Source organism: Bos indicus, chromosome 17 (assembly GCF_029378745.1).
Source record: "Bos indicus isolate NIAB-ARS_2022 breed Sahiwal x Tharparkar chromosome 17, NIAB-ARS_B.indTharparkar_mat_pri_1.0, whole genome shotgun sequence".
NCBI classification, from domain to species: Eukaryota; Metazoa; Chordata; class Mammalia; order Artiodactyla; family Bovidae; genus Bos; species Bos indicus.
Genome location: NC_091776.1, coordinates 52,352,722 through 52,366,262, shown reverse-complemented (window position 1 = coordinate 52,366,262; position 13,541 = coordinate 52,352,722). Strand labels below are relative to the sequence as shown.

Genomic DNA, 13,541 nt, shown 5'->3' with positions numbered 1-13,541 from the left:
CAGGTTGGTAGCCCACCTGCCCATTTACCCCATTAACTTAAGACTGTTGACAAGTGACCACTCTGCTGTGGAAACATACACATCATTCCCTGTACGTGGATCTACGAGTAGTAAGTTTATGAGAGATGAGGTTTCAGAAACCTGGTTTGTGAATTTGCTTAATACCATCCCTCAAGCCAGATTTGACCTTACAGATTGTTGGTGGGGGAGGGGGAGGGTTAGGCGTGGGTATTAGCTTGGTTTATTAGAACCCATCTGGAGTTTAAGCAAAAACTAGGAAGGAAACGAAAACCATAAGGTGAGAAGGCCACGGTCAGACACAGGACCTGCCTCATTTCTTCACTGAAGACCAGACTGCATGGTGGTGGTGGTTTAGTCGCTAAGTCACATCCAACTCTTGGGAATCCCATGGACTAGCCTGCCAGGCTCCTCTACCCATGGGATTCTCCAGGCAAGAATACTGGAGTGGGTTAGCATTTTCTTCTCCAGAGGATCTTCCCGACCCAGGAATCGAACCTGGATCTCCTGCATTGCAGGCAGATTGTTTACCAACTGAGCCATGAGGGAAGCCAGACTGCACGCATTCCAGTAAAATGACTTGTAAGGAAACCAGGTAAGGCTCTTCTCACCTGGCAGTGGCCTGATTTGGAAGCTTAGCTCCATGCAAGGCTCTGGACCTCTGTCCACAATGTGCAGGACCCTTCCGATCTCCAACCTTCTTTTAGAAGGTAGCCAAGAGAAGCATCTGGAATGGTACATGAGAGACTGTAACAGTGGATGGGAAACTCGGGGGAGCTTCAGACAAGAGGGACAGGCGCTTTAATTTCTGTCTCCCTTCTTGAATTTTTGTGAATTTCTTATGTCCATGAAGGAGATGCAGACAAGCCAGCTCCCTAATACCCACCTACTGGCCTTTAGAGCTATCATGGCTGGGGCCTGGCCTCGTACCTGGAAAACTGACCACATCCCTTCTCTTAGCCTTACCTCTCACCACAGTAAGCCCTCATTACATGGGGATCAGTGCCTAAGGAATATAGGAAGGATGACCTCAAAGTCCCTTTGGAAGGCACTCCTGGGGTTCCCATGAGTTCTCAGGACATCCCAGGCAACCCACTTTTCCCAGCACGAGGACAAATAGTTCTTACCATCTGGTGAGAACAGGGTAAGTAGCCAGATGGAGTTTAGTAGCTGCATTATATGGAAAAAAAAAAAAATGCTCACAGGATAAGTTCCTAAACACGGAATGGCCTAAGGGAGGTGAGCTCAGGAAGGGCAGAATCAAGGGCTTCCTAATCCCACATGCCACGGAGCAACTAAGCCCACGTGTCACAACTACTGAGCCTGTGCTCTAGCGCCCGGGAGCCGCAACTACTGAACCCCTGTGCCCTGGAGCCCGTGCTGCTGAAGTGAAGCCCCCGCAATGAGAAGCCTGTGCACCGCAACTAGAGAAAAGTAACACGGCCTCTACTCTTGCTCTCCTTCCTGGCGTTCACTTACACCTGCTGTCGTGAAGATGCATCCACTGTGCAGCTTCGCCCGATCCTTGCCTTTGATTTACCCCACACATCCCATCCCTGGCCCGTTGTCCTACTGACACTGTCACACCAAACCTTCCTGGACCAGGTAGGAAAATGCCCTTTGACAAGTCTCTCCCACCTCTCACTGAGGAGCTGGTTTTTTTTTAAATATCACCAAGAATTCAAGGAACCCACATCTTAATACAAGCTGTTAATGAAAATAAGCTTTATTACATCAAGTAATAAATACAAAGACGCAAACAGTTCCATTTTCTTCCAGATGTTTGGGTCAACCCTCAGAAAAGGCAGAACTGAAATCTACATACAGTCTTAGGAAAAATTTCAGGGGTCCTTGTTAGGTTTGGTTTGGGAGGTTGCTCTTTCTTCTGTATTTATAACTTGTGCATTTTAGAATGGACTTCAAAAGCACTAATCATGCAAATATGCTTAAGCAAAAAAGAAGTTACATTAAGCAGAATCTATACCGTATGGCAACGAGGGGACTGGCTCCTAGGTTAAGTGTGCTGTCAAGTCCGTACTACTAAAAAACTTGAAGTTGTATCAGCTTGTGAAAAGGAACACAGAACAATCTGGGTTAACATAAATGTATTCAAAAGAAAACCAGACACTGGTATCTTAGAGTCAAAACTAGTTTGCTGTGAGATAGGTAACTTCTACGTGCATCTTTTGAATCAACGCTTTTAAAAAAAGAAAACAAAACCACAAACACCTGGGAAGTTCCTAACTATTTCAAATGTAACTCCTAATCAATTTCAAAATCTTTCCTCAATCTTAAAGAGACTGTAGATTCAGAGCCTAAGTGAACCATGGGAGGGGCGGGGGAGGAGAAACTGAACTGGTTAACCATTTTGAAAACAAGAGTTTCATCTGAACAAGGGAGGTGAACCGTAACTTCTCTGGGAAGAAGGGGAAAACCTTCCAGGCTCACAAGGCAGCTAGGACCTGGCGTTTCGCTCCGTTTCAGCCAGGCACTCCCGCACCAATCCTCGGGCATGGATGATGCCTGGAAGAGAAGCAGAGACGGGCATCAGAGGGCAGCACCAACTCCAGGAGTGGAGAGCGGTCCTTCCACGACCAGCTGCAGAAATCTAAGATTGGAAAGAACGTGGGACCTGCATTCTACGACCCAAACCCCATCCTATCCCTCAAAGCCAACATTCCTCATCACATCTCCCTTAAAGTATTTCTTCCCATGCTCAAGATGACAAACCAGCAAGCTCTTTTCCTGACATTACTCGCTACACAAACCATGTTACCATCCAGATGCCAGGAATAAGTGTCTCCACCCAAGTTCTTTAAGTGAGGACCCGTGACAGAGATTGCAGGCCAAGTCGCTTCAGTTGTGTCCGACTCTTTGCAACCCTATGGACTGTAGTCCTCTAAGGCTCCTGTCCATGGGTTTCTCCAGGCAAGAATACTGGAGGGTTGCCATACCCTCCAGGGGATTGTCCAGGGGATTGTCCCAACCCAGGAATTGAACCCACATTATTTGTCTCCTGCATTGGCAGACAGGTTTTTGACCACTAGTGCCACCTAGGAAGCCCACCATGGAGCTTTCAAACCATTATTTTTCCTAAATTCTAAAAAGGACTTGGGAGTGTCAGGTAGCCTGCCCAGATCTGGGCACAAAACAAAGGCTCAATCAGTCCACCCTGGTCCACTGCTTCATCCTTTCTGCTAGGGACTGGTGCCATCTACGATGTGATTTTCCCCTCATCTTTTATCACTATGGTTTGGGAGTTATCGTTTGTTTCAGTTTTGTTTTTGTTTTGGCTTTACTAAACTTCATGAAACACTTACCTCATTTTAATCGACACCAAGAATCTATTCCTTCTAAGAGCTGACCCTGAGAGGGCCCTAGGAATGACACCCCAAGTCACTCAGGTATCCCCACCTCACAAATCTTATTTGCCAGAGCTTCTGAAGACTTTCAGCAAAGGGCGTACATACAGCCAACTATCACAGCTACTCCACTCTGCCATATAATGGCAGAGCCATGACAGGGCCCAGACATTACACAAGCGATGGGTGTGACCATGTTCCAACAAGTCTCTACTTAAACCCTAAAGTTTGAATTTCGCAGAATTTTGACATGTCACAGAGTTTTTTTCCATCGTTAAAAACCACAAATGTTCACTCTCAGGTTTTGGCACCAAAAAACAAAACAAACAAAAAACACAAATAAGAACTTCCCTGGTGGTCCAGTGGTTAGGACGCCACGATTCCACTGCAGGGGACGTGGGTTCCATCTCTGCTTGGGGAACCAAGATCCTGCATGCTGCGTGGTGCAGCCAAAAAATGGAATAATAAAAACGCAAATAGCATTCTTGGTGCCTGATTCCCCATGCCCTAGGACCCTCCTTCCTTGCTATGATGTAAACTTGGCAAGCTCCCTCAGCTACTGGTCAGGGCAACTGTGGGACTAGGTGCTCACCCAGGATGCGCCCTGCACCAGTCGCTAGGTGTATCCACGTGTTGACCTGAACCGCCAGCTTCGCTGGGTGGCTGCAGATAGCCCGTCAGACAAACTCTGGGGCTCAGCATTTCCACAGGCATGCCCAGTTAGGTAACCAGCACTCCAGTTTACCCGGACTCTGGGCCGAGTGACACCCCCCTGACCCCTGCGGTTGGACTGGGGTTAAGCTCATTCTCTCCCCCAAAGCCTCTTCCAGCCCCTACTGCCAGCCTCCCCTTCCCACACCAATGCCTGTTATTCTCTGATCTGGCTTTGCAATCAGTCTCTTTACAGAGGTAGTCACCACCTGTCCTCAGCCAGCCTTGCCCATCACTAGAGCCATGGCTTGACTACCGCCGCGCCCCCCTGCTGTCACGCCCCAGATTTACAGCCACAGAATGTTCCCCTCTTTCGTTTTTCTCCAAAGTTGCTTCTCTAACCTTAAAAGAAAGAAAAAACCCTCCTAAAATTAAATTCGCACATAAGCCACCATGCTCTGAACTGCCACCTTCTAAAATAGAAATCCTTTTCTCCTCTCCACTCCCTTTTCACTTCGTGAAGCAGCAACCAACCTATTTCACTGCCTTCTGAAGTCAGCTGGCCAGTCACATCTTCACGTGAGTCCCTTTCTCCTGGTGACACCAGCCTCCCGCCCTCCCTCCCTCTTCAGTCACGAAAGAACTTCAAAGCTCTCTCACCCTCCGCCCCACACCCCTCCTTGGGGCCCCGTTCCAAAGAGGACAGCACCGGGCAATGCGGGCCCCTGTGGCCCCAAGGTCTCCCCCAGAGTGGGGGCCCGCTGTACTGGGCTGCCTGGGGCTCCCAGGACCAGAGTCGGCCAGCGGGAGTGAGGCAGGCATGAGGCAGAGCTGCAGGATCTGGGTACAAAGGCTTTTTTTTGGTCTCGAAGCCTATGGGATGTTGGTTCCCCAACAGAAATCAAACCTGCACCCCCCTTCAGTGAAAGCACAGCATTTTGACCACTGGACCCCCACCCAGGGAAGTCCCAGGGCTTCCCTTCTCAGATGCCTCATCTGACAATTGGCCGCCAAACCTCTTCCCTTCAGATCCCCAGGACAGTCTAGCTCATGCTGCCTCAACAATCACTCTGAAACAAAATGAGCGCCCCTGTGCCATAGGGGATGCTTCTGTCTGCCACCCTCCGTTTTCCCCAAAAGATCTTTCAAGACAGGTAGAGAGCCAGTGCCGGGGGTCAGCCAGCAGAAGGGCATCACCCACCAGGGGAGTCCAGGGTACATGACTTACCTCGTTTTAGTCTCTCCATCGCACTCTTGCTGCCCGCGTAGGTGGGTCTGATCTCCTTCCCCAGCTCTTCGATGATGGCCAGCAGCTCGGCATATTTGCTCTGGGGCACCTGGCTGTTCCCAGTGCCCTGGATTCAGAAAGGAAAGCGTTCAGAAGGATTCCACCCAACCTGACCCCAACGCCACAGTCAGGACCCCACTGCACCCCAGTGGCACGGGGCCAGGGCAGGGGAGTGGCCCGAGCCCAGGGGCAGCGGGGTGGAGGGAGGGCGGCCCGGCCCAGAGTCCCAGGGCAGATGCCTCCGCTGCGGGCAGGCACGTCCCCTCTGGGCAACAACTACAGACCAGGGAGCCGGCTCTCTCTACTGTCCTCGTACACTCAAGGCCACCACCCAGCAGTCTCCAGAAAGTCCTCTGATCATCTCAAATAAGAAAGAAAGAGTCGACAGAAAGGTGATCACTGAGAATTTCCTGGAAGGAGCCATGGCTAGGCAACTGAACCCAGGACGGCTGGGGATCCAGAGTGAGTGGCCGAGATGGACGACACACCTGGGGGTCAGCAGGACTAGAAAAACTGCCAAGGCCACCCAGACAGAAAACAGAATGTATTTAGAGTCTTCCCTCCTCCCAACACCAGCAGGGTCCACCACACAGAAACCCTTTCCTTCCAGACCCCCATCCAACTGCCCCCAGCAAGCACACTGATCAGTGGGACCGAGTTCCCACCAGCCTGCTCGGGCCTCCCCGCCCCCATCAGCTGCATCAGGCCAGCCACCTCCCCCGGGGGAGGCCCTCGCCTGCTCCCCCCGCCTCTGTCGCCTCTGCTTCCTGGCCTCCCAGTCCTTCCTCCTCTCCTTGTCCGGCTCCTCGGCATCCTCTGGGCGCCTCCCCTGGGCCCCTCGATCCTGCCTCCTCTGCTCTGGCCGCTGCCTCAAGGCCGGGGCGCTTCGAGGTCTGTTCAGGCCACGCCTGGCCCCATCCTCCAGCCACCACCTCTTCAGGGGGGCCCTCGACCCCACCCGCTTCCCCTCCAGGGGCAGGAGGGCCTGGCGGGGCATGGCAGCGGGCCGCCACCTCATCCCCAAGGGCAGGGCCGAACTCCGTGGCGACCTCGGAACACGAGTTGCAGCCACGGGAGAGAATCTCTCGGCTGGTGGCCCAGGCTCCCCCCCGCCCCCCTCAAGGCAGCACTTCCTAAGGAGGGGAAGCTGCCTCCACTGATGGCCCCCCCCAACCCGAAGGGGAAAGTCAGTCTCGGCTAGTTTTGGGGTGGAGGGGGGCAGGGTCACAGCCCTGTGACCGGTGGAACCAGGTGTAAAATTCAGGGGCCACCAGCTCTTGATGGAACCCACCTGGGCTCCACTAGGGTTCGGGCCCCGTCCTCCCTGCTGGGGCCATGATCTTGTGGCGAGTGAGTGGGAACAGGGTCCCCTCCCCTCCGTCCAAGCTCAGATCCAGAGTCCAGGCCGGACCTCACTTGCCCAGGCAGCAGGCACGAGGAGACCGGCCAGGGACACACACGGGGCAGCGGCCCAATGGGGACGGTGGCTCCCCGGGCCGCCAGCGCCCCTGGGCTCTCCCACCCCTTCCTGTCACTCAGTGTCCCCCATGAACCTCTCGCCACTTCTCCATTCCAAGGCCCTGAGCCCCGAACACGAGCCCAGCAGCGCCCTGGGTTGGGGAAGCTGGGGTAACCACGCCATTCCATCATTTCTACTCCTTCCACTGCCTCCCCTCCGTGCCCAGGCCGCCCCCAGGGTCCCCCACACCTCGCATCACCCCTGCTGCCATACCTGGGTGTAGCCGAGAGATGGTGGCCCGTAGTCACTCAGCAGCTGGCGGTACTGTGAGGACGTTGCCATGCTGGTGGAGGGCGGGTGGACACTCCCAGCTGTGGGGGATGAGACAGAAGTCAGTAATCCAGTAGCCTTGGCTAACTGTAGCCATTGCCAAGGTAAGGACTCTGAGTCCCCCTGCCCAGGACTCGTGCCGTCAACAATGGTCTTTTGTCTCCGAGGACAGAGAACCCTCCTCCCATCCTCCAGTTTGGTGGTGGCTGACACTTGGCCTAAAGGACTGACAGTAAAAAGGAGCTAACAGACCGCTGCCCTTCACACCCCCGACCCCAGCAGACATTGCTAATCAATCCCAGAGCTCCTTCCCACTCATGCCATCAAGGACTCGGAACAAAGAAGAAATCTGCTGCAATATCAGCCTAATCCTTTCAAGTCTCCTTTCCTGGGTCCTGCGCCTCAGAGGTTGACACCCTAGGGACCCATGGATGCCTCAAGAGCCCACCTACTACTAAGGCTGGTCCACACTCCGGCTAATACATCTCCTGTGTGCCCAGACTTCTGCTAGACTCTACAGTGAGGAAGACAGGGGAAGGTTTTAGAGTTCTGAGGCCCAACCCTGGCTGGGGACTGGTGTGTGTGTGTGCTCAGTCGTGTCTGAATCTTGGTGACCCCATGGACTGTAGCCCGCCAGACTCCTCTGTCCATAGGATTCTCCAGGCAAGAACACTGGAGTGGGTTGCCATGCTCTCCTCCAGGGGATCTTCCCGACCCAGGGACCAAACCCACATCTCCTGCATTGGTGGGGCTGAAGGTGGCGGGGGGGTGGTTCTTTTACCACTAGTGCCACCTGAGAAGCTCACTGGACACCAAGTCAGGAATCAGGAGCACATCACAGCCTGTGTATCCCTGGGCAAGTCCCTCAACCTCTCTGAGCTCCCGTCACTCCTCTCCAAAGAGGGAACCAGACTCTTGCCAGTCTGAATCTATGCTTGGATGGCTTATGCCCCCAGAGGGGAGGAGTAAGACCCGACTTATGGACTGTCACACTAGAAGATGCTGTCCCTCGGCGGAGGGACCACGTGGGGCCAGGGCCTGGCTCAGAATGAAGTCTCCTGGATGGGGGATGGGGAGGTCCGCAGCAAGGAATATTCCAGCTCCAGCTCAGGAGCTGGAAGCAAGCAGACCCATAATGGCGTCCAAGTGGCCATTAGCGGGTAAAGGATGTCCTGCGGAATTACAAACAGCGGTAACCATGGAGAATTTACCTAGCCCTCCTCAGCAGCGGCCCGCCTTCCTCCACGCCTGGCCTGGGAGCAGCTTCCCCTCTGCCTCCCGCCCCCAGAGCCAAACGGTCTCTCTCTCTTTCTCCCTCACGCACACAGCGGGCTCTGCAGACTTGGCCCCGGGGATGGACAGCTGGTGCCAGGCCGGCCAAACCGACCAGCTGCTCATCTGGTGTGGGTAAGGGGAGGGGCAGGAAAGGAAGGAAGTTCAGGGGCTCAGGCTGCTAGAGCTAAAGGGGCCCTGGAACCCCTCACTGCAGAGAGTGAAACACGGACCAGAGAGGGTGGGCACTGCCCCAAGGCCACACAGCACAGAAGAGGCTAACACCTCACACCTGTCCCTCTGTCCAGGAGCTGGGGACAGTTCTGTACCCAACCTGACTGGCCCTGGATTTCTCCACTGGGGCCCAGATTCATGCCCAAGCATGGGATGCCCAGACAGGAAACACAGATTCTGCCACCTCTAAGTTGGGGACTGAGCACAGCACCCAGCTGCCATGCCTCTAAAAAGGGCTGCTCACACACTTGTGCAAAGAGCTACACTCACGTCTCTAACACCATCCGAGGCAACCATGGGTGTGCAATGGCCAGAGCAAGGGAACGTAGCAGGTGCCCCCCCCCAGCTCCCCTCGCCACATCAGCCAAACCCCAATTTCCTGGCCTTCTGATGTGGGTGGTGAGTGTGGTCTGGGTAGCTCAGGCTTCACTGCCCCAGGCCAGGGTTCAAGTCCCAACGACTGCAAGTTCTTACACTTCTCTCTGTAAGGCTGGGATGCTAAAGGCAAGAGTGGGCGGGGGCGGGGGGGGGGGGGGGGGTGTCCATGGCACTGCTCAGCTCTTCAAGGCATCTAGAAGATTCCAGCTCCTGGGCAGGAGATGAGTGCATTCTCTGCCCCACCTCCTGCCCTCCTCCTCCTATTACTACATTCTGTATGTCTTGTCTTCCTGACCCATCCTCTCTCCTGCAGGCAAGGGTCTGGACTGGGAAACAGGCCAGCTGTGCCATACTGGGCTGCAGAACCTAAGACATGGCCCTTCTCTCTCTGGCCTCAGTTTCTCCATCTGTTGGAGGTAATAGTTCCCAACAGAATGTCTAAAGGCTCTAGAACCTGCTCCTCCACAGTGCTGGGGTTAGGCCCTGAGAGAGGGAGAAGGAATGGGTTTCGGGCGTGGGAGCGGTGTGGAAGAGAAGTCAGGCAAGAGCCCAGAGCTTGACTTTCCTACCACCTGGGTGATGAGGTAGGCGACCCGACTCTGAGCCAGTCCTTTGCTCAGTGTTCAGAGGGGGGTGTCTGTGGCCCTGGGAAGAGTTGGCAGAGGGGCCCCAAGTTCCACTCATGCCCACAGCTTCCTGCAGACACAGAGAGGGCCGGCAGTCCGGCTACCCAAGGCCAAGGAGAAAACCAGACAGGGCGTGAGCGCGGTCGTCTCAGAGCATCGCAGACAATGCGCGCAGTGTGCGGGGACCAGGGAGGGCCCTGAGCAGAGGGAGGGATTGGCAAAGGCCAGCAGCTCCTGGGGCCAGGCGCGGCTCCCCGCCCCCACGCCAGACAAAGAGCGGCCCGGGCCTGGGGAGCTGGCGGCCTTCCCGCCACTTGGGGCGCCTGGGGGGGCTCTCTGGCGGGGAGGCGGGGGCTTTGTCTAACTCCGCCACTGCCACCGCCGGCCAGGCCGCGGCTTGGCAACTCGCGAGCAGGAGGCAGGGCTGGAGGGCGTGAGGGATGATGACAAGGAAGCCGGAGGAGCGGCAGCGGAGAGTCCATCTTGGATGCAAATGGCACAGGGAGATGCGGGCTTTCTAAAGGGGTCCACGCGGAGGAGGGGCGGCCCCTCACCCGAACACCAGAGATCTGGAGACCTCAGCGCTCCTCCTGGAGTTCACCACAGGAGAAGGAAGACCATCTGGGCACAGGTGCTAGCCAGCCCAGAGTAGGGCTTCAGGGCGCCTAAGCGGGTGACTTGCTCCCTCTGGGACCCCAGTCCCCAAAGCGCCAGGTTCAGGGTCCCTGCCTCAACTGCACCAGGGCAGCCTGAGACTTCCCGCCGACTTGGGCCAGCAGCAAGACCCTCCACCCATCCCACCCCAGAGTCACATGAGGGAGGCAGTGAGAAACACTGGCTACAAAGCCTGCTTCTTAAGGTGTGCAGACCCCAGAGATGAGAACATTTCAGCTGAAAATAGGGGCCGTTTTCTCTTGGGGCTCAGACAGAGCCCACACTTGACCAACTCAACTATCTAACCCCACAGCCATCCACACCCTGAATCTTAACCCTTTCCAATCCCCAAATCTCTGTCTAAGAAGTTAAACATACACACCCCTATATACACCTATGTATAGGTATATACATACATGCATATACACTTAGAGCTTTTCTGGGGCGCCCTTCAGATTTTGGAGTTACCGAGTCAACATTAGGAGACAAGGCCCAAAACTTTCGGCCAACTGCCAGCGTGGCACTTCTGACCAGCGAGGCCCATTTCCTCCCTGCCAAGCCCCTGCTGCCACCCCCACCTCCATGCACCTCGCTTTTTTGGAAGTTTCCCACCAAGAGTCTAAAGGAGAACCTCTGTGAGAGGGGACCGAGTCAGTCACCTACGAACCCCACAAAATTTTACCACCAACCACACACACCCCGCGTGCCCCCTCCCACACACACACCCCGCCCCCGCCCTGGTCTCTGGGGCAAGACCCCCGGGCTCAGCCTAAAGCTGCCGGACAACTTATGCAGGAGTTTCCTGGGACCGCCCAGCTTCAGCCCCAGCACAGGGAGAGCACGGCTCCTGGAGGAGGCCCCTCTAAACCCAGACTTGGGGGCTCCAAGCCGGGACCCCAGCTGCAATGCCTCCCCCGCCCTCTGCCTGCAGGCAACTCCGAAGCCCCCGGTCTTCCCCAACTTCTCTCACTCCGCGCACGCCTGAGGGGACCTCCCGTGCGCCCCGTTTTGGGCACCTGCTCCCCCACGCCAGGCCGGGCGGGAGTCCACAGACCACCTCCCCTGCACCGCCGGTGACCCCAGTGGCCCCCCGCCCTCGGGAGCGGCTGCAACCTGGCGCTCTCGCAGCCCCGCAGCGCCGCCTGCGCGTGGCCCGGCCTTGCTCACGTGCACCCCTGCCGCCTGGACCCCCCGCCCGGGCCTGCCCCTCAGGTCCCCAAGGGCGGACCCGCGCCCCGCTCCCGGCGCCCCGCTCCCGGCGCGACCGGGCCGCTCCCGATTCCCGCCGGCAGGGGCCCTCGCCGAGCCGCCCAAAAGCCGGAGGAAAAAGGAGCCGAGAAAGCCTCCCCCGCCCTCGCTCGCCGCGCTCCCCACGAGCCCTCGGCCGCCGGCGTGGGGGGGACCGCGGCGGCCGCCCGCGACCCGGGCCCCGGCCCCGGCCCGACCCCAGGCCCGGCGTGGCGCGGGGCGCACCCGCGAACTTTGGCAGCGCGCGCGCCGGAATCATGGCGGCGGCCGCGCTGCCCCGGGCCGGGACCCGGTGCCCGCCGACCCCGGCCGCCGCGGGCCCCCGGGAGCCGGGGCCGGGGCCGGGCGCGCGAGCCCCCAACTTGGCTGCACTTGGGGCGCGGCGCGCGCGGCCCGCGGGGCGCACTCACTCACCGGCGTTGAGGGAGGCGGCGGGCATGTGCGTGGTCAAGTTCGGTTTGTAAGACATCCCCCCGAGCGGCGGGGTGCGCCGGGGCGCAGCGGGGCCCGGCCCGCGAGGGCGGCGGCGGCGGCGGCGGCGAGACCCGGCGACGGCGAGGCGGTCCCGGCGTCCGTGCGCCCGTCCGTGCGCCCGCCGAGCTCCCGCGCACTTTTTGTTGTTGACGGCTCGGGCCGCACCGGCAAATATGGCCGTCCCTCACCCTGACACCCGCTGCAGTATATCACCCATACATCGGGCGGGCGCGCGGGCGCAGGGGCGGCCGCAAACTTTGAGCGGAGCCAGCGGGGCCGGCCGGGGCCGGGAGGGGGCGGCCCGGCGCGCCGCGGCCGGGCGTCAGGGGGCGGTGCCGCCCGCGGCCGCGCCCCGCGCCTCCGGGCGCACTAGGCGCCCGCAACTTGGCAAAGTTTGGGGGGCTGGGGTCCTGGCAGCGCCCGAGGCCCACCTGGGTCCCTTTCTTCTGCTGCGCTGGCGGTGCCTGGAGATTTGTTGCTGTAGCGATTAATTTTTTCTTTTTTTCTCTAAAGCTAGGTAGGATTGCGGAATTACTTTTTCCCCCCCCTTTGACTGTGGGGGCAGGGATGGAAAATTACCTGGAGAAAATGGTGGCGAGTGGTATTTTTAAGCACATAGATCATTCCAGACGCCGAGGTCTGGCTACTCCCCAGAATAAGAACAACCAATTCTTAACATCGATTTCAAATAAATTTCACGTCCCTGTCGGTATTAAGTGATTGTTAACCCCTTGGCGGCCTAGACTCCTTTGACACTGGACAAAAGTCGGAGGCCTCCTCCCGCGAAAAACACACCGTCGCATCCACCTAATTTTGCATCTTAACTCGTTCAAATATTTAAGAAGCGACTGCTGTGTGGCGAGCACTGTTCTAGGCGCTAAGAAGACAAGAATAAACTTGACCAAGTTTCTTCTCTCCTGGAGTTTACGTTGCAATTTTTGACCCTCTTCCCACCCCACCACAGCCCACTCCTCAAATCTGACTGAACTGCAATCATGAAATGTATTTTACATCAGATGATGAAGCTTTTCAAGGTATTATTTCTTGGAGTTCTCCTTAAATAGTAAATCTTGTCAAAAGACACAAGATGCCCGCCCTTTTCTGCCATTTTTAATCGCCCTGCTTTGCAAATATCTTTTATTAGCTACAGACTTTCAGATACATCTGGATCTAGTAAGGATTCTTATTGCCCCAGAGGGATATACCCATTCCCTCCCTCCTTCATTTACTTTAGGAGTGAAGGTACAAGCGACACCCCTCTTCCCAGGACCCCTTGTGATCAGCTTTAGGCTGGTTCCGTCAAGGATGTTCAGCAAAGTGTTAGTTCAGGGGTAAATTAATATCATCCTTTTCCTACCGTGCTCCCAGGGGACCAGTACTCTATAGAGTAGCACTGTCCAATAGAAAAGTATTGCAAGCTACTATGTAGTTTAACAGTTTAAATAATCACATTTCAGAAAGTAAAAAGAACTGATGAAATTAATCTTTATTTTTTATTTAACATAATATATGATTTAAATATATAATGTATGAAATCAATATATAAT

At 56.3% G+C, this 13,541-nt stretch overlaps 1 protein-coding gene across 1 annotated transcript; it reads right to left on the bottom strand.

Annotated features, from left to right (window-relative positions):
• Nucleotides 1–1,726: 1,726 nt before the first annotated feature.
• On the bottom strand, nucleotides 1,727–12,294 carry CDK2AP1 (cyclin dependent kinase 2 associated protein 1). Its single transcript, XM_019977919.2, has 4 exons — nucleotides 11,935–12,294; nucleotides 7,052–7,149; nucleotides 5,260–5,386; nucleotides 1,727–2,541 (listed from the first exon to the last, which is right to left on the bottom strand). The coding sequence occupies exons 1-4, from the start codon at nucleotides 11,987–11,989 to the stop codon at nucleotides 2,474–2,476; spliced, it is 348 nt and encodes a 115-aa protein (XP_019833478.1). The 5' UTR covers nucleotides 11,990–12,294; the 3' UTR covers nucleotides 1,727–2,473.
• Between the last annotated feature and the right edge of the window lie 1,247 nt (nucleotides 12,295–13,541).